Below are 21,157 nucleotides of genomic sequence, written 5' to 3'. Positions count from 1 at the left end.
CCCAGCCAGGGCTGAACATGCACATTTTATATTTCTTCATCTGTGTTGCTAAATTACTTTCAAAAAGGGTTGTACTAATACGCATCATCCCTAAGAGTGTATATAGTATATAAAAATATGTATATTTTCCTTTTGAGTAGTGCTCTTACATTTTTTGACAATTTTAAAATATATTAGTATTTTATGGTTTCTAACCAGACTTCTTTCAGTTTCTTCTCTTATTATTGGTTTTATGATAGCCACACCTAACTGAAAAACCCTTCCTGTTCCCTACAGAACTGCATACAAGAGGCCTTTAGTTTTTGACTGGAGCCCTAGATCAGTGGTTCTCAACCTTCCTAATGCCACGACTCTTTAATACAGTTTCTCATGTTGTGGTGACCCCCAACCATAACTAAAGCATAGTGATTAATCACAAAAACAATATGTAATTATATATGTGTTTTCCAATGGTCTTAGGCGACCCCTGTCAAAGGGTCGTTCGACCCCCAAAGGGGTCGCGACCCACAGGTTGAGAACCGCTGCCCTAGATGAAATTGCTTTGATTTCATTCTCTGGGCTTTGAGGTCCACCAGCCTTTTAGCAGCTCCTTGTTTTTTTGTTTTGTTTTTTGTCTTTTACAAAGATATTCATTGTAGAAAATTTGGAAAATTTTTAAAAGCACCCAGAAGAAAATTAAAATCACTTATTATTATCCCAGCAACTGCTATATACTTGAAGTTGTTTTTCTATGCATGCAGATTTTTAAAAATTGAGGTATTTTGCATATTGCTCTACAATTTTTTTCCTCAACAATATACTATAAACATTTTCTGAGTTACTAAATATGCTTCTAAATTATGATATTTAGGGGCAAAATAGTACTCCACGTCATTGTCTTGCACCATAATTTAACCACTTTCCTTCCTGCAATGCTTATTGGTTTTCCCCAGCATTTTTCACCCAAAAAGCATAAGAGGAGAGGAGACCTAAACCAAATCTTCCGCCTTTAATATTTGAAGAGTTACTTCCTGACAATGATTATTATAAATTTCCTTTAAGAAGGTTCTTCAGCCTTTCCTCTCATTAGGCTAATATACTTTCAGCACCATTCTGCTTTTTCTTTATGTGTTCTAACACCTCCCTTTTCATTTTCTCCCAAAGAGTGTTCATTCTTTTATCTAACCTCAGAAGAAACGTATAATCATTACTAGCTGAACCCCATATAATCACATCTATGATTCTAAAAGGTCTATTATTAAAAACATTTTATTGCATTTTATCTTTACATATTTTATAATAAAGACAATCTCATTTTTTTCTGATGACTTAATGAAACAAATAAACTTTTAAGAACAAATGCAGTTTTCTAGGTCTAAGTGCAGGTTTTCAGCAGGTATAAACAGATTCTGTCAAAAGCCTGTTCCTGTGCATTCTTGATGGGCGTTGCAAATATTAATGAATAAGGAACTGTTTTGAATACATATCAGTAGAGTAAGAGGAATGTCTGGTATGAGGATGCTATCCAAGTTCAGGCTATAACATGTTCTCTATGAGTAATTTGTCCTAATTTGTTGCCATCATTTTGCAAGCCATTTATTTACAGGTTCCTCCTCATCTCTTTGAGCTCTACATGTTGGAGGGCTCCAGGATTCAGTCCTCAGAACTCTTCCTTTTTTCTCCTTACTCAACTCCCTTGGTGATGGTTCAGTTTCTCGGCTTCAGACCTTGTGCTTATCTCAGTCTGGACCTCTCAGAACTCCAGATGTGTATCTCTGCCTATCCCACAGCTTCACTGGGATGATTGTCCTCATTCAAACTTTTGATCTTCTTCCTTGAACTACATAGCAACTCCATTCCTCTAGTAGTTCAAGTCAAAAGTCTTGCATTTATTCTTGACTCTCTCTTTCTCTCTCTTTCTCTAATATGTCGGCTCTTCCATATATGTTCAGAATCTTACCATTTCTCCCCACCTTTGCTGGCATCCCACCTTGGTTCAGGCTACCCTCATTTTTTTTTTCCTGTGATTATCCTAATAATGCCCTGACTGTCCTCTCTGCTTCCACATGCGCCCCCTCAGTCTGATTCCAACACAGCATAATTAACAGGTCAAGTCTTTGCTCTGAACTTCCCAGTGGGTCCCCATTTCCCAGAGGCTGTGGACTGGCCTATGCAGTGCTGCATCATCTGTCCGTCCACCCATGTTTTCTCTGTACTCAGCTCCTACCATGCTTCTCTTGCTCACGCTGCTCCAGCCACACAGTCCCTGTGCTGTTACGGAGCAATCTGACAGCTCCCACTACAGGGCCTCTGTGCCTGCTGCCTGGAATGCTCTTCCCCCACATATTTCTACATGATGTCCTCCTTTCCTCCAGTCAGGTGGTTTTTAAAAAAAATTCCTCACAGAAGCATATGCTTATTGATTTTAAAGAGAGGGGAAGGAAGGGGTAGGGGGTGGGGAGAGAGAAAGAAACATTGGTTGCCTCTTGTACTCGCCCTGACCAGGGACCGAACCTGCAATCCAGGCACGTGACCTGACCAGGAATCAAACTGTGACCTTTCGGTTTACAGGATGACGCTCCAACCAACTGAGCCACACCAGCCATGGCCAGTCAGGTGTGTTTTGGTTTGTTTTTAATCCCAAAGTCACCTTTTCAAGGTGGCCTTCTCTGATGGTCTCTGTCTAAAACTGTAACCTCCCACTCCCCCATGGCATTCCCTATCCCTATTTACTGACTAATTTTTCTCTTTAGCACCTATCATCACCTAATAGGGTTTATTTATTTGTCTTTCTTCCTTTTAGCAGAAGCCCCAGAAGAGCACAGATCTTCCTCCTCCTCCCACTACTGTGTCCTCATTGTCTGACACAGTGCCTGATACATAGAAGCACCCAATAAACTTTGTTGAACGAACGAATGAATGAATGAATGAATTCCAGTCACAAATCTGGAGGCTTGTTTCCAGGTGGATTGCATCACTAATTTAACTTTGGCACCATGGATGTAAAAGTCACTTTGTGTTGTATTTTCATGTCTTCTCTATCAGTTCTTTCATATGCAACTCTCTAAGAGAGTAAGTATGGCAAACGCTGCGTGAGTGGCGGGAAGCCTTTCCAACATGGCAGCGGTTTGTGTATTCAGTGTGTGTGTCTTGTCCCTGGCATCCTGCCATGCAGTGCCCAGTGGTATTCAGTTTCTCTGTTATGCTGTTCCACTTTGGGTTTAACTTGGTGACTGTCCTGGTACAGTGCTTCTATCATGTTAGTCCTTCCACTTTTCACCTGTGATTCTTTCTTCATTGTCTTCATTTTCTCCCCTTGACCTTTCTTTTGTCCTTCCAATATTTCACTAGTGTCTCTTCTATAGTTTACCAGAGACCTTAAATATACTTCAGAATCTTTCCATGTCTTAAAACTGTTAAATATTTCCAGTTTAAAAAGCTAAAAAATGTATTCTATTTCTTTAGTTGAGTGAATACTCAGAAATGTGTTTAGTTTTTAGAATTACTTTAAAGCTCTTCAGTAAGTTCAAAATAGGTGACTGCTGATGGTTGTGGGAGGTCTAAACATAAGTTCAAATAGAGAAAGTGAATAAGCACTGAGAAATTCCCACAGTCCTCATGAACCGTCATTGTCTACTCTTGTCACTGTTGAAACATGTAAATGAACAAGGTAGTTTTTCTGGGCAGTCTGTTGTGTATGCACTCATTGGCCCTGAGATCCCCACACTTCATTCAATGTGGGAAAATACACACACCTTTTGAGTCTATAAAGTGCATAAGCCATAGTAAGACCAGATTTTTTTCACTGACAGCCTCATCTCTATTATGTCAGACTCTGTGTTTGCTCTGTGCTCTTCTACCATGAAGAACCAGCCTTTGTGCTCACACCTGAATTTATTACATTTATTTATTTGTTTATAAAATATTTTATTTATTTATTTTTAGAGAGAGGGGAAGAGAAGGAGAAAGAGAGGGAGAGAAACATCCATGTGTGGTTGCCTCTAGAGTGCCCAACAACTGGGGACCTGGCCCACAACCCAGGCATGTGCCCTGACCGGGAATTGAACTGACGACTCTTTGGTTTGTAGGCTGGTGCTCAATCCACTGAGTCACATCAGCCAGGACTTCACACCTGAATTTAATTTTACCTCTTCTTCTTCTTCTTCTTCTTCTTCTTCTTTTCTCTCTCTTTTTTTTTAAGATTTTATTTATTTTTAGAGAAAGGGGAAGGGAGGCAAGAACAAAGGGAAAGAAACATCAATGTGTGAGAGAAACATCGACTGGTTACCTCTTGCAGGCTCCTTACCAGGGATCTGGCCTGCAACCCAGTCATGTTCCCTGACTGGGAATCAAACTGGTGACCTTTCGGTTTGTAGGACAACACCCACCCACTGAGCCCCATCAGTCAGGGCTCTAATTTTACTTCGTATGGACTGAGTCTCATTTCCCACCATCAGCCTTTTTAAAGTAGGGTTGATGGCTCCACCTCTCAGGGTTATGAGAATCACATGCCTTGCACTGTGTCTTGGTTCTTAATAAACGCTTTTGTTATTATTATCATCACAGCTTGGCTAAAATATTTAATATGGAAACTTCTGAGCATGCACAAAAGTAGAGAGAATAGCTTTTTGAATCTCAAAGTACCAGCTTCAACAGTTATCCGCTCCTGCTGATCTTGTTTCCTCCACACCCCACCCACTCCCCCCCAGGTTATTTTGAAACAAATCACTGATACCATGCTATTCATCCATAAATATTATAATCTGAAGGATATTCGTTTAAAACAAAACCTGTAAAATATCATCAGTGCTAATAATTTCTAATATTATCAAATATCCAGTTAGTATTCAAATTTCCCAATTGTCACATAGGGTAGTTTTTTTTCCCTTTGGTAACAGTTTGTTTAAATCAATATTCAAATATGGTCCATACCCTTTAATATTTTACTAGGGATATAATTAAGACACAGGAAGAGATTTTGCTGTAGAAATGTTCATTGCAGTGTTGTTTAGAATGGAGAAAATGATAACAATCATCAAAAAGGAGGGAAATGGATTGCCCCAAAAGGGTGTATGACCTGACAATAGAACAAACACAGCCATCGAAAACAATACGTAGAAAGACTATGCAATGAACAGAAAAGGTATCAGTAACTGAGAAAAGCAGGTTATAGCCCTGGCTGGTGTGGCTCACTGGATTCAGTGCTCGCCTACAAATCAAAGGATTGCCGGTTCGATTCCCAGTCAGGGCACATGCCTGGGTTGCAGGCCAGGTCCCCTGTTGGGGGTGCATGAGAGGCAACCACACATTGATGCCTCTCTCCCTCTCTTTCTCCCTTCCCCTCTCTCTAAAAAGATGAATAAATGAAAAATATACTTTTAAAAAGCAGGTTATAAAACAGTATTGCTACCTTTTTCTTCTGTTAATAAAATATATATCTCATTTGCCTGTATCTGAATAGTAAGGATACTAGTGACTTTAATTTTCTCTTAGGCTTAGTATTACATCTCATCTTTCCACAACAATCACGTATGACTCGGGCAAGAAGAAGCTGCCAAAGGTAAAAATGTACCAGCAGCGCCTCTTGGCAGTGGTCAGGCTTCACGTGGAGTGAGTTATGCTTGGCACGCTCGGCTCTCTTCCTGCCATGTGTTTCCTCGTGTGAGCTGCTGAGAAGCCCTCTGAGGCAAGAAGAGGCAGAAACCCTGGGAGGGCTGTGCCCTCACCTGACGCTGGCTGGCTCGCAGCTCTACAAAGCACCTTCAGAGGGCTATTGTTCACTGCTCAGGACACGTGATCTCATGCGCTCTCCACATGCTGTCCTGATCAGGTAGGAGGCACAGATGTGTTGGGACTGGCCTGCCTTCCCCAGAGGGGAAACTGTAGCACAGAGAACTTGGCCTTTTCTGCACACCACCCCTCAGGTCGGTTGCAAGGACACTTTGGCCCAGTTGTTGGGTGCTGGCCATCACCGTGAGATTATGTTTTGCATCTCTGTGGAGTTGCAGCATCTCAGTGTGGGTTTGGCCGAGGGCGTGCTGGACCTGCCTTGGTGTGACGCACCTCACCACATTCTGTGGGTTGGGATCTGACCAAACCTGCTCCTGTTCTCCACACCCACTTAGGGTGGGACTAGCTTTAGCTAATCTCTGCTTTCGGTGAACTGTTCTCTTTCTGTCCACTGTCACCTCCTCCAACCTTGCTGCTGATGTCTGCAGCCCCCAAGTCCCTCTCAATGGGTCTCTCTTAAGCTCAGCTCATGCCTCCTATGGTTCTCTGAGGTTCTCACCACGGCCCACCTGCATAGTCTGCCATCTCCTGACTGCGGTCCCAGCACCAAGCCTGCCCACCCACTGCCCTCTGCTTTCACAGTCTCTACCTGGCTTGGCCCCACCTGTGCCCTGGAGCTGGTCCTGACTCCTTCTTCTCAGAATTCTCAATCTGCACCCTGCAATTTAGTTTCCTACTTCTTGTTTCCTAATCGTGTCTCTAAATATTCGTCTCTTCTCCCCTAAAAGACTGTGGGCTCCTTGCCCTGGTTGGTATGGCTCAGCGGATTGAGTGCTGGCCGGTGAACTGAAGGGTCACTGGTTTGGTTCCCAATCAGGGCACATGCCTGGGTTGTGGGCCGGGTCCCCGGTTGGAGGTGTGCAAGCAACCGATTGATGCTTTGCACATCGATGTTTCTCTCCCTGTCTTTCACCCTCCATTCCCCTCTCTCTAAAAATAAATAAATAAAATCTGGAAGAAGAAAAAAAAAGACTGTGGGATTCTTGCAGGCAAACGTACTGTCAATATGATGGCACTAACAGCTCTGATAGATGTCTGGGCACTCCTCGTGTACCAGGGCCAGAGCTGTGAGCCCCATATTAATCTCAGTCAGTGAGGACAATAAACCTGTGTTATTTTTCCATTTGACTGATGAAGAAACTGAAGCTCTGAGAGGCTGAGTACTTTGTCAAAGGCCACCGAGCTATGAAGTAATAGAGCCAGAATTTTAACTGTATCTGTCTGCAAAGCCCATGCTTCTCCACACTGCACGTACTCCCTGTTGGTTGCTTGGTTCATATTTCTTTGAGTGTTCTGCACGGCGCCATCCACAGGGTCCTCATTTCTCGGTGGTAGAAAAGCCTCCTGCAGATAAGATAGCACACAGTACGCCCTCTCTCTCTGGCCAGTGTGCTCAGGGCTTGGCTCCTCTGAGCCGAGAGGTCGGCTAGAACACAGACACTCCAAGCCTTGTGTGTGCCCCCACCTTTGCACTCTTGCCTCTGCACACCCCTCACAGCCCAACTTCTCTCTCTTGTCTCTTTCCCTGGGGACACCTAAGCAGCCAGAGGATTTGCCTTAGACCACCAGGGTACCTGGGGCTTCCCTATGCTGTCTCTTTCGGGAGTTGTAAGAAAAGGGAGTGCCTGGAGGCAACAACCCAGACTAAGACATTGCCCCCATCCCCACCCCACACACCTATCAGCTCCCATACCCAGTCTGGATCCTTCCCCTTCACTGCTATCCCCTCCCCTAATCAGAATCTTTGCCAAGCCCCACCCCTCTCCCAGCATCCTGAAGTTTGGGGGCTGTGTAAAACTGAAAGATTTCCAAGTAGACGTGTGTTGGAGGGACTTCTGCTGAGGGCCCGTGTTCTGGAAAAACTGGGAAAGGAGGCAGCCACCGCAGCTGTCTCAGAAGACACCCTCATAGCTCCCTTGGAGACCTTCTGCTCTTTCCCCCACCCACCAGCCCGAGCGAACAGGGACCAAGCTTGCTTATTGTCACCTGACGCTGGGCAGCCACTGATCCCATTGGTGGAGCCAGATTGGGTCTGGCTCTCCAGTTCCTTCTCGTCTCCTCTGCCTCTCTCTCCTCCACACTGCTTTGATTCCGCTCTTGCTTCTCCTGGCGCTCGGCTGGGAACATCGCCTCTCAGGGAGCAGCAGCGCGCTGCGGAGCAGGCAGGGGCTGCCTGTGGGGCATGGAAGAAGCCTCCTTGGCAGCTGCGAAAGGAGCAAGAGGAGCCAGCGAGCGCTGCTGCCTGTGACCCAGGCATCGGCCGCTGCCCCCCGGCCTGGGGAGCCCACCACACACAGCTCTGTCCCTTCCCACCCTCCAGATCTTCCTCTGCGGAGCCTGGTGGAGCCAGGTGAGTGCCTTTTCTCCCCAGAGTGTCCTGCTGTCAATCCTGAGAGGGACTCCACTGGCCAGGGACTAGGAGCTGGGGGCATGGGGTCCTGCCGCTGCCTGAGGTGCCCACCTGGATTGCCAGAGCTGACGACCTTGTCCCCTTTTCCTCAGGGCTCTTGGCCAAGGGGTTGACAGCTGGATTCAGTCCCTGGGGCGCCACAGTCGGTCACCCTGTGACGATTCTGCTGCAGTCAGCAATGCCAATGGGGACAGCGGGGTGGGAGCAGCCTTTCCTCTGGCGTGTGGTGGCTTTTCTAAATGGGCATGGGCAAAGGGTGTCATATTGGTGTGTGCACCTTGAGTGTATGCTTGTGAGGAGACTGGAGGTTTGCCTGCGTAGTTAGTTCTGTCTGCATGCACTCCTGTTCATGTGTGGGTTTGGACTGCTGTGTGGCATGTCTGGGAACATGTTTCTTATACATATGAAACACATGTGTGTGGGACCGCTTCTCTGAGTAGCCTGTGGGTACATGTTGGTGGGCACAGTGTGAAGCAGTATATTTATGGCGTGGACATATCTCTTGTCATGTGTGTGGGAGTGCATGTTGATAGAGGGTTTCTATGTGGCAGGTGCGCCTCAGAGCAGAAGGGGTAGGTAGGTGGAAGGTGTGGGCAGATCCCATCTGTGGGCAGAGCTGTGCTGGCATGCAAACCTGTTGGCATGTGAAAGCTCGGGACTGGCAGAGTGTGGCCAGAGACAAACACATTTTCAAAGACTGCATCTTTGAGCCTAGAGAAGATTTGAGAGTGAATATCAGACTGTGGACAGAAGTTGATGTGCGTGCAAGTATACATGGTATGCAAACAGGCTATGGTTGCGTGCCTTCTGTGAAGGTGGTGCGCATGCAGTTGGTGCCCATGGCTTTTCCCTTTTCCCCCAAACTATGGCTTTGTGAGAAGATGTGCATGCATGTGTATGTGTGAGCCTATGGACATAAACATGTGTGGGTCTATGTGGAGGTGGCAGCTAGTGGAGTGAAAACGGTGGGACAATCTTAAAACGTGTAGGGTCCCTGAGTGCATAGGTGAGTGTGTAGGAGTGAGAATGCCTGAGGAGGTGCGCGCAGCTGTGGGTAGGCATCCTTGGTGCGTGTGTGTTCACATGCGTGTGCCTGCCTGCCTGTGGGTGTGGGAATACTTGTCTCGGGGTGGATTCGCACAAGAGTGTGGGTGTTCCTCAGGTGTTGTCTCAACCTGTCTCTCACACCCTGCCCTTCCTCAGTCATGTGGGCTTGCAGAACTGGGGTTCATGCCCACCCTTTGTCCACTCTGGCTCTACTGTCCGCCCAGTGTCACTCATGGCCACTCTCCCAGTCTCGTGTGGGGAGCAGCCTCAGCTGTCCTAGAGCTGTAGAGGGGAAAGGATGGCCCAGGTCCTGGACACCTCACCAATAAGCTCAGCTGCCCTGCCTCTGGGAGGCTGGGGAGTACCGGACAGGAGAAGGTGCCCTGCTCGCAGGGTAGACATAGACTGCATCCCATGTGTGTGTGTGGGGGGTCTGTGTTGCATGTGGAAGTGCATGTATGAGTGTGTGTGTGTGCATGGAGGGCACATAGGTGTCCCCCTGGGGAGCTCCTCAATGGGACCTCAGGAGATGGAAACCCCCCCAACTGCTTCACACCTGTTCCCATGAATTACGAACTGGTTTATTGTATAGTTGTTTCTGGACACCCTGTCCTGTCCTGTCCTGTTTTATTTTGTGGTAGACCTTGTAGCACCCCTTGCTTATTTACTGTAAGATTCATGAAGCTACTGGCATTTGAACCTCACAACAGGCAGCTGTACGCTTTAGGGTGGAAAGCTAGGATGTAACAAAGACTCAGGTAACACTGGGGGACAGGTAAAGGTTATTGCCCATATCCTGTGCCCTGTGCCTACCACCCAGGTAGCCCACAGGTTAATTTAGACATGCCAGGCTCCTGAGCAGTCTTAATTGACAGGAAAGTGTGGGTTGGAGCTTCTGGGAGCTATACATAGAAGCACCTGCTTTTGATGGCACAAGGTACCCTCACCCTTACTGCATGGGCGAGGAGAAGGGGGAAGGAGGAGAAAGGAGCTGACACTCCAGAAATCTGAGGTGTGCTGGGATGGGGCTTGAGGAAGAACCAGGGGCATGAACTCTACTGAGTGAGAAAGTCCAGCCTACAACCATGCTCTTGCCCCAGCGAGAGTCCCTTCCCTGCCCTCCCACCTCTCACCCCCATGCCCCGCTCCTCAGAGCCCCACAGAGCCAGGCCGGAGTCAGGGCCTGAGTCAGGGCTTCCTAGCTGAGCACCAGGGAGAGGGGTGGGGGTGCCCACACCTGGGAGGGACGCAGGGGATGGAGCGAAGAGTAAGGGAGCAGGTGAGAGAGAGTGCATTGCTCGAAAGGAAAGGTCAGAAAAGGAAAAATAAACCGTGGTGAAAACATGTGCACCTCTGCAGACACACATGCCACACGCGTGACTCACATGACACACACAAGGGAACACAACCTTAGCTTAATGATGATGGGCTTGAGCGTGCCAGAGTCTGACAGACCTGAGTTCAAATCACTTTCCAGCTGTGTGACCTTTGGCATCTTACTACCCCCAACCTCAGCGACCTCATCTGTAAGATGGGGTTAATAATAGTACCTACCTATTGTGAGTGCACATGAGATGATGTTTGTGATGTGATCGGCACACAGTCAGCCTGCAATAGCTGTCAAAGCTAAAACCAATTGTTTAAAAGAGTCAAGTGACAGAGGATGTGCTGAAAGGGAAAGAATGACAGTGAAAAAGTTATGGGTGGGAGAAGGGCTGCGGCTTGTGCGGCCCCTCCCCCACCAGCAGGTCCACATGTATCTCTGCGGCCCTTGCACTTCCGGCCCTGCTCAGTCACCCCAGGGAGGAGGGAGGCCTGACCCCAGAGCCCTGGCACCCTGGCCTCTTGACTGCTGGTGTCCTCCTCCTGCCTGCACCCTCACACCCATTTCTTTGGTGGGTGCTTCCTGTCTCTCCTACGCCTCACACGGTTCTCTCTATCCCCACTCCTTTCTCTTTTCACGCCTGTTGGCTGAGGGCCCCCTCCTCGGCACCATCTGCTGCAAATCTGTCCTGCCTGGCTTTTGCAGCATTCCCACTGCCTCGGCCACCTGTCAGGTGCCGTCTGCTCTGCAGACCCCTCCTAGGAGAGCCAAGAGCCCCGGGGGGGGGGGGGTGCCCCATTCCACCTCCATTCCCACATCTCCAGTCTTCCCATTGCAATTTTTCCATCAGATTTGATGAGGCGGGTGCAATCAGTGGCTCCTCAAGGTTCCACCTTGCACGGGATGTTGGGAGCAAGACATTTCAGAAAACTCCATGGTGGGGAGGGAGGTGCTGATTCTCCCTGTCCTCGTAGTCCCCACAGGAGCCACACTGAAGGGGAGCATGGAGCTGCTGTCCACACCCCACAGCATTGAGGTCAATAACATCACCTGCGACTCTTTCCGCATCTCCTGGGCCATGGAGAACAGTGACCTGGAGAGGGTCACCCATTACTTCATTGACCTCAACAAGAAGGAGAATAAGAACTCCAACAAGTTCAAGCACCGAGTGAGTGAGGGGGCCCTGAGCAGTCTTCCCCACTACTGCTCTTGAAGGAGGCAGGAGAACAAATGCCTGGAGGTGACAGTGGGGTGTCGGAGAGGCCGAGCTCCAGTCCAGGCTCCTTTTCCTGTGTGGTCTGAGTGAAGTTACTTAACCTCTCTGAGCCCAACTTCTTTTGCTTGCAACAAGGAAATCATAATAATGCCCGCCCCTGTCAGCTTGTGAGAGGCTTCTGTGGGGTAATGTTTGTGTGGTGTTGGGCTTGGGACCCAGCAAAGAGTGAATACTGTATTGTGAATAGGGTGGCAGAGGGGCAGGAAACCCCACCTGGGGATGCCTTGTTGACTGGGTGGGTGATGTGGGCCATGGGCAGGGGTGGAGCACTTCATTGGGTCCTTCAGGCCCCTGTGGTTCTCTCTGTCCCTGGCCCTCTGGCCCATTTGCTGGGTTTAGACAATGAATGTGAGGGAGGCCCTGCTGGCTGGGGTGTTCTTTCCCTGGGTTAAAGCTGGTGTGGGGGCGGGTGGGAGAAAGGCTCCCATCTTCCGAGCTGGCAGAAAGTGGAGGGGTGGGGGGAGAGTGAGGTGGAAGAAGCTGGTTCCCACGACGACGGCGCCATGTGGGGTGTTCACCCTCTCTTTCTGGAGCTGGTTCTCCTGATCTGGGTGTCTTTTGGCAGGCCAGTTGCCACGGTGACGTGAATGTTCAACACCACCCCCTTAACCTCCTCCCAAAAGAATAAGGCATATTCTCCCTTCCTCCCTGGCTTCTCAGCATTGGCCGTTGCCATGGAGACGGCACTGCAGTGTGCAGAGCTCTCGAAGTCTCCCTTGAAAATGGAGGTCTCACCACCCTCAACTTAGTGGGCCTCCACCCCAGTTCCCAAGAGAATAGGCATCAGGGAGTTGGGAGGGGTGGAGGTTGGGGACTGTCTGGTGACCTGCCCAATGACCACTGCTTGCTTCTGCGGGAAGATGGTGGCCAGGACCCTGAGCCCAGAATTGCTGAGACTCTGGCCCTCTTTGGGAGGTGTGGGGCCACCTGGGCAATAGAGGTCTGAAGGAATTCCAAGGTTGAGTGTAACCCCCCAGTGTGACTCTTGGTTCTCGGTCTATATCCCATGCCTCAGGATGTCCCCACCAAGCTTGTGGCCAAGGCCGTGCCACTGCCCATGACGGTGAGAGGCCACTGGTTCCTGAGCCCCCGCACGGAGTACAGCGTGGCAGTGCAGACCGCTGTGAAGCAGAGTGACGGGGAGTACCTGGTGTCTGGCTGGAGCGAGACGGTCGAGTTCTGCACTGGGGGTGAGGCCCTGACGTCCTGCTGCTTTTCTGCATCTGGTTTATTTATGGTCAGGAGGGGGCTTCGTCTTAGCACTGCAGACACTGTGACCCCCTGCTGTACACCAGTGCCAGGCTTAAGCCGTCAGGGAGGTGCACATAGATGAGACCCGCCCCCATCCCTGTTCCCAAAAGCCTGCAGACTGGTGACAACATCACTTCCACAACGGGATAGAGTCACTTTTCTGGCTTGGGGCAGGCATGTTTTTTTGAATTGTGGTAAAATACTCATAAGATAAAAGTTACCATCTTAGCCATTTTTAAGTGCACAGTTTAGAGGTATTAAGTACATTCATGTTGGTCCATAACTTTTCATCTTCCCAAACTAAAACTCTATACCCATTTAAACAGCAGCTCTGCCTCCCCTCCTTCCAGTTGCTGGCAGCCACCACTCCACTTTTTGTCTCTGCACATTTGACCACTCCTGGTATCTTCTGTGAGGGAAGTCACGCAGTGTTTGTCCTTCTGTGACCAGCTTATTCACTTAGCAGCATGTCCTTAAGGTCCGTCCATGTCGTAACTTGGGTCAGAATGTCCTTTCGTCTTAAGGTTGGGATAATAGTACACTGTGTGGCTAAAGCGCATTTTGTTTATTGATTATTGGTTGATGGACGGCTCATGGAGCAATCACATTTTGCTTGTCTTGAGCCTCCACTTCACCTGGGAAAATGACCGCTATTTGGGGGTCCCACAAACTCTCTTAGCAGAACTTAGATTGGAAATTCCAGCACGAACAAACAGAACACCAAGCTCGCATGTCCTTGGTCATTGCTGATCACGTGGGTTCTGTCCCCACGATATTCCATTATTTTAGTGTCCATGGTGAGAACTGCCCCAGATCTCCCTCTGTCACAAGGAAGGGGCAGGGGACAGGCTTAGCCTCGGGCCTCCTCTCTCTGCCAAGGTCTGTGCCCTTTGCTTCATCCTTGAGCTGCTGTTCTCTTTAGAGCGGGGCATTTTCCTAGCTCAGCCACACACCCCCCTATCTGAAGGGGCTCTCTTTCCCTGTGAGGAAGTCCTCTCGGTTTACCCCAGAACTCCACGTGGAGTGGAAATTTAATTCAAACGGGGGTGCTGGGGATGGCTGTATTCCAGGCCACATACCTTTCACCAAACCCAGCATTTTTCCCAGGGCCACATCAGCAAGGAGGAAAGGGCACATTTTTCTAACTTGCACAAAGGCGCTGTCTAGGCTAGCAGCAGGCCTGCCTGGGCCTCTGGCCCTGGCCCTGGGGAGGGTCCAATTTCGCTACCCTGCTTCCAGGCTTCTCTGCTTTTCCTGGGATGCTGAGGTGGAGTCATCGCCCCAGACCTGGTCTGCCTAAGCACTCACCTAGGGTAGAGAACTGATCCCCCACCTGTGAGAGAGCTGCCTTCCCTGAGGGTAGTGTGGGCAGCCTCCACCCTGGGAAGTTCGGAGGCTCTCCTTTAAGGATCTCAGCATCTGCCCCTCTCAGTCCTTCTTGTGCCTGCTGGCCCTTCTTTCACACGAGGACGAGGATGGCCTGGGATTACAGCTCCGGGGACCGGCATGATTGTATAACAGGGCAGCGCTGCCCTTGTCTGAGGCAGAGAGTCCTGAGCCTCTGGCCCTGAGGGCACAGGTGATGAGGACAGACAGCATCCAGCTGGTCTATTCCCGCATGGTCTGAGGTGCTGTGGATGTTTGGTGTCCCCTGCAGCTCTGAGCACAGAGGAGGAGGAGGGAGGGGGGAGAGTCTGTGATCCTGCCTAGCCTTTGGCTCACCCACCTGCTCTCTTGCAGATTATGCCAAGGAGCACCTGGCACAGCTGCAGGAGAAGGCCGAGCAAATCGCGGGGCGCATGCTGCGCTTCTCTGTCTTCTACCGCAATCACCACAAGGAGTACTTCCAGCACGCCAGGTGCGTGCAGCCCTGCATGCTCCCCAGGCCCCGCCTGCCTCCCCCCGCTCTGCCTCAGCCACGCAGGCTGTTTGATGCCACCCTAACCTGCCCTCACAGGCTGTCTCTGGGGGTGGCTGCTGGCTTGGGATTGAGCTCCAGGGAAGGAGAGGGCTCTCAGGATGTGGCTGCCTGGGCAAGTGGTGGTGGTGGGGTCCTCTCTGGAGGAAGTTCCTGTCACTGGGTTCTAATGCAGCAGGCCAGCTATCTCTCCAGTCAGGGATTGAGTCCCAAGGGGAGGAGAGGAGGGGGCACAGAGTGTGAGGGGATTCTGATCATGAAGGGTGTGGTCTTCATACTGTCTGCCAGGGAGCCTGGATGTTCCACGGTGAGCCTCAGGCAGCCCTTAGGGGCTGCCAAGAGGTCACTCAGGAACTCAAGAATGGAGCTTGGTGGACCTTACACCTATCATTCAACCTGAGCAGCTTCAGTTTTTTTGCCAATGGCCCACCTATGTATAATTCCCTTCTGGAAGAAATTAAATTCTTGATTTAATTGCTGATGTCATCCAACACCCTCAGGTGACACATAGGGAGCCTGAGACCCAGAGGGCCAGCAAATCTATAGTCCCTTAGGACAGCCAGGACCCAGCAGGAGGGAGGCTCAGTCAGGGGCTGCTCATCTCCCCATGACTGCTGACACTGCTCCCAGGGCCTGTCCTCCTAAGGCTGGGCCAGGGCAAGCCACAGCCAGTGCTGTCTTTATTATTTTGTCACATTGACCTACCCCAGGGCAGGGGGGCCTGGAGGGTCTTTGGTATTTGCACTAAAGAAGAGACAGTGAGCTGGGTGGTGAGGGCAGTGGCTCAGTTTGGGTTTCTCTGTCAGAAAGCAAGAAAGACACATAGCAGCCATGTGTGCCAGGAAGTAACGATGAACACAGGCATGGTCCTCCTCTTGAAACCCGCAGAGTCTATTGGAGGACAGTATGGATGGATGGAAGGTAGTAAGTGTGTGATCATTGAGTAGACATCAGTGTCCTGCACATAGTAGGCAGTCAAAATTTTGTTGCGGGCCAGTGTCTGATGCCCCTGGAAGGTTTTAGAGGGGAAGGGACACCTATGCCAGGCCTTGAAGGAAGAATAGGAGTTTGCCAGGCCTGGTGGGGAAAGGTGGGAAGGGCAGTCCAGGCAGAGGGCAGGGCACCACAAATGTAGAGGCAGGAGTAAGCGGGTGTGGGGCTCCCACGTGGCTGGAGCATGTCACCTGTGGAGGTGGGGATGGTAGGAGGTGGAGCCAGAAAGACCAGATTGTGATGCCTTGCTTGTCACTCAAGATCCATCGAAGGGTTTTGTGCCCCAGAATAGCAGGTTCAGACCTCTCCTGGGTGAAAGAGAAGGCTGGAGCAGTCTATCTCCAGGGCCCTCCCTGCTCTTGCATTCTGGAATGTACTGTTTGTGATGGGTGGAGGCGGTGGCTGGTGGGGAGCTGGGAGCTGGACTGACTCCTTTCTCACCAAAGCAGCCACCAAGCCTCAGCCCAGCTAAGCAATGGCATTTTCTCTTCCCTTTGGCATTGTCCCTGGGGCGGGTAGGACCCATTGCGGGAACATGCTGCAGCCCTACCTGAAGGACAACAGTGGCAGCCACGGCTCCCCGACCAGCGGCATGCTCCACGGAGTCTTCTTCAGCTGCAACACGGAGTTCAACACTGGCCAGCCCCCACAGGACTCCCCCTATGGCCGCTGGCGCTTCCAGATCCCCGCCCAGCGCCTGTTCAACCCCAGCACCAACCTCTACTTTGCGGACTTCTACTGTATGTACACAGCCTACCACTACGCCATCCTGGTGCTGGCCCCCAAGGGCTCTCTGGGGGACCGCTTCTGCCGAGACCGCTTGCCCCTTCTGGACATTGCCTGCAACAAGTTCCTGACCTGCAGCGTGGAGGATGGGGAGCTGGTCTTCCGCCATGCCCAGGACCTCATCCTGGAAGTCATCTACACCGAGCCTGTTGACCTGTCCCTGGGCGCCCTGGGGGAGATCAGCGGCCACCAGCTCATGAGCTTGTCCACTGCCGATGCCAAGAAAGACCCCAGCTGCAAGACCTGCAACATCAGTGTGGGCCGCTAGGGAATCCAGGGGAGCTGAGGGGCTAGAGAGAAATGCCCGGCGGGGTGGTGATGGGTGACATAAGTTCAGGGAGTTGGCTCTCTCCACTGCCCCCTTGCCACCTCAGGGCCATCGGCTTCCCCCTCCCCTACCCCTTGACATTAGAGGCAACAGAGGGTGGTCCCCTTGGTAGGCCTGGCCCACCCATGCCTGGTAGACTTGGAAAGGCTCTTAGGCTCAGTAGGTTGGTGGGGGGGTGGGATTTCTAGAGACTTCCCTTTTCCTCTGGTTTCTCTGTCCAGCTATTTCTTGCTTCACCCCAGGCTCCCATCTCATGAGACTGCGGCCCCTGGGCTTTCCTTGGGAAGCCTCTCCAGGCCAAAGCCCACATGTAGCTTGCCTGCCTCCACTGGGGGCAGAGAGCTATGGGGCGCTCTTCCTTAGCCCACCTACCCCACTCAGGATGACCACAGGGTGCCCCTCCCTGCTCAGCTGGGCCTGGGGGCTTCCCACTCCAGACTTGACCCTTTCCCTCTATAAATAGTCTCCTGCACTGCTGTGACTTCTTGCCCCGCAGCACCTCCTCCTACCTGGGAGGGACCTGTCCCCACTTCTCACTTGTGCTCTAGGAAGGGGCGTTCCTTTTTTCTCGGCTCTGGGGCATCCAAGCTGTTGGAGTTTTTTCTTTGTTCTGAAGACAATGCAGACCCCGGAGGACCTTCTTTGCTCAGAGCACTGAGGCCTGGCATGGCCACCACTGGGGTTGAGGAGGGGGAAAGACACCCCTGAGACCCAGAGGGACCCCTTCTCAGTTGGGAGTGGGCTTCTTCCTGCCCTGAGGGGACCTGGTGTGGAGGTGGGTCTGAGGCTTTCCTGCAGACCCCGACACCCCCGGGGTGGTGCAGTTGGCCCGCTCTCAGCCACGGGGCTGTGGCTGCACTGTGGCTGTGAGTGGCCTGGAATGTGGCTTCCCTGCCACCCCACCTGCCATGCCCCCGCCCACTGGCACTGTCTGCACTCCCCCCACCCACTCTCAAGCCTTTTGACGGAGAGTCCCTGCCCTGGGGAGCTCCTGTCAAGGCTTTCCTGGGCCTAACAGCGTTTTTACCTATTTCCTACTTTTGTACGGGTCCCCGGGTGGTGAGGGCAGGCCTCCCACGATAAGCAGACCAGGTGGGGTGATGAAGAAAGGTATCGACAGAGGCAGCTTGCTGTTTGGGGATGATGGAGATGATGTCAGGTGGAGGAGAACAGCCTCTGCAGTGATGGCAGATCTCTGTGATGAAGGACCGAAGAGGCCGGCAGGCCAACCAGGCCACGTCTCAGCAAGGGGCAGGTGGGACAGCTGGTCACCTCTTCTGTAGCCACAGGGAGTGATGTGATCAGCTGTCTCTGTGGCATGGATCAGGTCTGGGGGCCCTGGGAGGTGCATGGAGAAGGAGAGGACATGAGCCCTCAGGCCCTCCACCTCTGCTGGCAGCATTGCTGTGGGGGTGGCCCACTGCCCTCCCCGGCCCCATGCCTGCCCCCGGCTGGGGCATGCCTGCCTGCGCTGTGCTTGCGATGTGTACCAATAAACCACCATGGCCTGAGAGCCTCGCCTCTCCTTGGGCTCTGGGAGTGTGGGTGGGCAAATTAGACCAATACAGAGGTACGCACATGGGAATGTCCCAGGGTTGGGCCACCGGGAATTGTCCCCAAGAGTGTTCCAAATCTTGCTGTGAGATGTGGGGCTCAGGAAGCAGAGCCACATCTCCTACTCAGAAGGGACTTTGGAGGTCATTCAGAGCTACCCTGCACTGTGCAGGGAAACTGAGGGCTCCTAAGAGAGAATTGGAGAGATCTGGAGTGGTAGCCAAGGTCCCCAGGCCCCTCATTTGCAGACCTTGCCACTGCAGCGTCAGACCCAGATGCCACTGAATTTATCTCCCCAAAGCCCCTGTCCCCTCCCCAGTAGGGCTCCTCTTGCAGATCTGAGTCACCTCTGTGTCTGTTATTATGGACTTATTAAAATAGTGCTCTGCTGGAGTGGAAAAGTCCAGAAAAATTAGTCACCTCCCTGACACTGCCTGGCTCAGGGCCAGTGAACATGTGTCATCACGAACTTGGGCACAGCCTCCTAGGGCTAAGAATGAGAGCTGAAGGGCAAAGACCACTTCCCGAGGGCCTACTATGTGCCAGGCATCGCACACATCAGCTCGTTTAGTCTTCACAATGGCTTTGTGCTGTAGTCACATTTAACGGATGAAGAAACATAGGCACAAAGAAGTGCAAAGCCTTGCCCATGTCTTATGGTCAGTAGACAATTGTGGCCAGGATTTGAATCAGAAGCTTGAATCTTTCCATTTCATTGCCCTATGGCCCCGAGTGTGTGCCAGGGCAACCTGACACAATAAGAGACAAGCAGGGCCCAGCTCACATACAGTGACCCTCTCAAGGGTCTCCTCTGGCTGACCAAGATCCTTCCTAGTTGCTGAATAACACAAGGGGGTGCTGCAGAGTCACAAATGCCCAGGAGGCTTATTTAAAGGGGTTTGGGTGGCAGCTGGAGTCCAGAATTCCTAGGACAGGGAGTGACCATTAGGGTCTAGCCTTCCACTTTGGCTGGATCTCTGCCTCCCGCCACCAGCTGAGGGCTTTTCAGAGTCCTCCAGAAGGGAGGCTTCCATCTTCCTTTATGAATCCTTCCGGGTTTCTTAGGAGGAAAGATTGGCTCCCAGTGTACTCCTAGTGGGAGATGAAGGCGGCCAGCTGAGGCAGGGTGGACAGGATTGGGGGGCTGCACATGCAGGTCTCCTCCATAGAGCCTGTTCTTCCTTCCTCTCTCCAGATGGCTACTCTCTGGCACATGCCTGTGCTGGGCTGCTAGGGGCACCCGACAGACCAGGCTGGGTCAGGGCATTGGGTGGAGTCTGCCCTCGGGTTCCTTCTGGTGGAAGGAGAGGTCTGCATGGGAACACACACACACACTCTCTCTCTCTCTCTCTCTCTCTCTCTCTCTCTCTCTCTCACCCTGCTTGGGCTGGATTTAGAAGACAGCCTCAGTAGCCACAGAGATGAAAGATGAGGGAAAACCTTGGACTGCAGTTGCCACTGTGTAGAGTGAGGGCCTCCAAGTTAGCCCTGCTCCAGCACAGATAGGGAGGGGAAATGAGGTGGCAGCCACAAAGGGGCACCCCTGAGTCACAGGTGGGTGTTCTGCTGTACAGGCACAGACACATAGACACAGCCAACACACACATGTAACTACATGCACTAATGCTCCCAACATACACACACACTCTGCCCAGACACCCACCTTCCTTCCCATTCCTCTCCTCCTGGGCCAGCATCTTTCTTTGGATCTTGGATGGATGACAGCCCCTACCCCATTGCGGGAGGAGAGGGACCACTCTGAGAATCCTCACGGTTTCATCTGACTTTGGTGTGTGTCTCTTCTCCATGTTGGGAAAAGAAGTGGCTGGGGTCCCAAGAACAGGGACAAGTAGGGACCTTCCCCCAAAATGGAGGGAGGCCTTCAGGAAGCTGAGTGGAGGTGATTGGCCATAAAACAGTTTGGCCACAGCATCTGGAGGAGATTAGAACCAGATGTTCCTGGGATGGGGGTGGGGTAAGGTGTGGGGCTGGGAAGGGGCTGGAGCAGGAGAAGCGGGCTGGTCCAATGGAGGCTGGGTGAGGGGACCTCAGGGCTCACTGGGGGAAACATCTGGCTGCCCTCTGCCCCACTCCCCAAGTCAGGCACTACTATTTTTGTAAGTCTTTTCACGGATTCTAGAGTCAGCCCTGTGTGTAGGGACAGTCAAGCACAGGGTGTGACTTGGGAGGTGCCCAGAAAGGCTACCAGCCAGCCAGAAACCCATCTCCTGCTCTGCAAGCCCCGCCTTGCTGTGGGTTAGGCATTGTCCTTTCTGGCAGTGGTCCTCTGCTAAGCTCCTGACGCCCAACTGCAAACTGGTGTGCCCAGAAATTGCCTTTTGCCATAGGAAGAGAGCAGTCCAGGAGCTGGGAAATGGTCCGGCAGAGGAAGGGAAAGGGAGGCCCATTCATGGAAAGCCTCCTGTTCACCGGCACTGGCCCAGGCCTCTTCAAAGGGTATCTCATTCCTTCGTTGAAACCCTGTGAGCTGTCATTATCCT

The 21,157-nt window shown here is 51.5% G+C and overlaps 1 protein-coding gene across 1 annotated transcript; it reads left to right on the top strand.

Annotated features, from left to right (window-relative positions):
• Positions 1-8,059: 8,059 nt before the first annotated feature.
• Positions 8,060-18,615, top strand: PHYHIP (phytanoyl-CoA 2-hydroxylase interacting protein). The gene is made up of 5 exons (XM_090290113.1): positions 8,060-8,119; positions 11,525-11,718; positions 12,842-13,016; positions 14,818-14,935; positions 16,508-18,615. The coding sequence occupies exons 2-5, from the start codon at positions 11,554-11,556 to the stop codon at positions 17,040-17,042; spliced, it is 993 nt and encodes a 330-aa protein (XP_090146239.1). The 5' UTR covers positions 8,060-8,119; positions 11,525-11,553; the 3' UTR covers positions 17,043-18,615.
• Positions 18,616-21,157: the final 2,542 nt, after the last annotated feature.

Source organism: Furipterus horrens, unplaced genomic scaffold (genome assembly GCF_987537825.1).
Source record: "Furipterus horrens unplaced genomic scaffold, mFurHor1.1.pri manual_scaffold_10, whole genome shotgun sequence".
Lineage (NCBI taxonomy): Eukaryota > Metazoa > Chordata > Mammalia > Chiroptera > Furipteridae > Furipterus > Furipterus horrens.
The sequence above is the reverse complement of the archived record's forward strand: the minus strand, read 5'-3'. Positions and strand labels throughout refer to the sequence as shown.

What these genes read in the sequence shown, in the direction of transcription:
- PHYHIP (XM_090290113.1), top strand. Translation starts at nt 11,554, where the DNA reads ATGGAGCTGCTGTCCACACCCCACAGCATTGAGGTCAATAACATCACC. An exon ending in CCAACAAGTTCAAGCACCGA is followed by an intron (nt 11,719 to 12,841) that starts GTGAGTGAGGGG and finishes CCCATGCCTCAG; the next exon opens with GATGTCCCCACCAAGCTTGT. An exon ending in GAGTACTTCCAGCACGCCAG is followed by an intron (nt 14,936 to 16,507) that starts GTGCGTGCAGCC and finishes TGGGGCGGGTAG; the next exon opens with GACCCATTGCGGGAACATGC.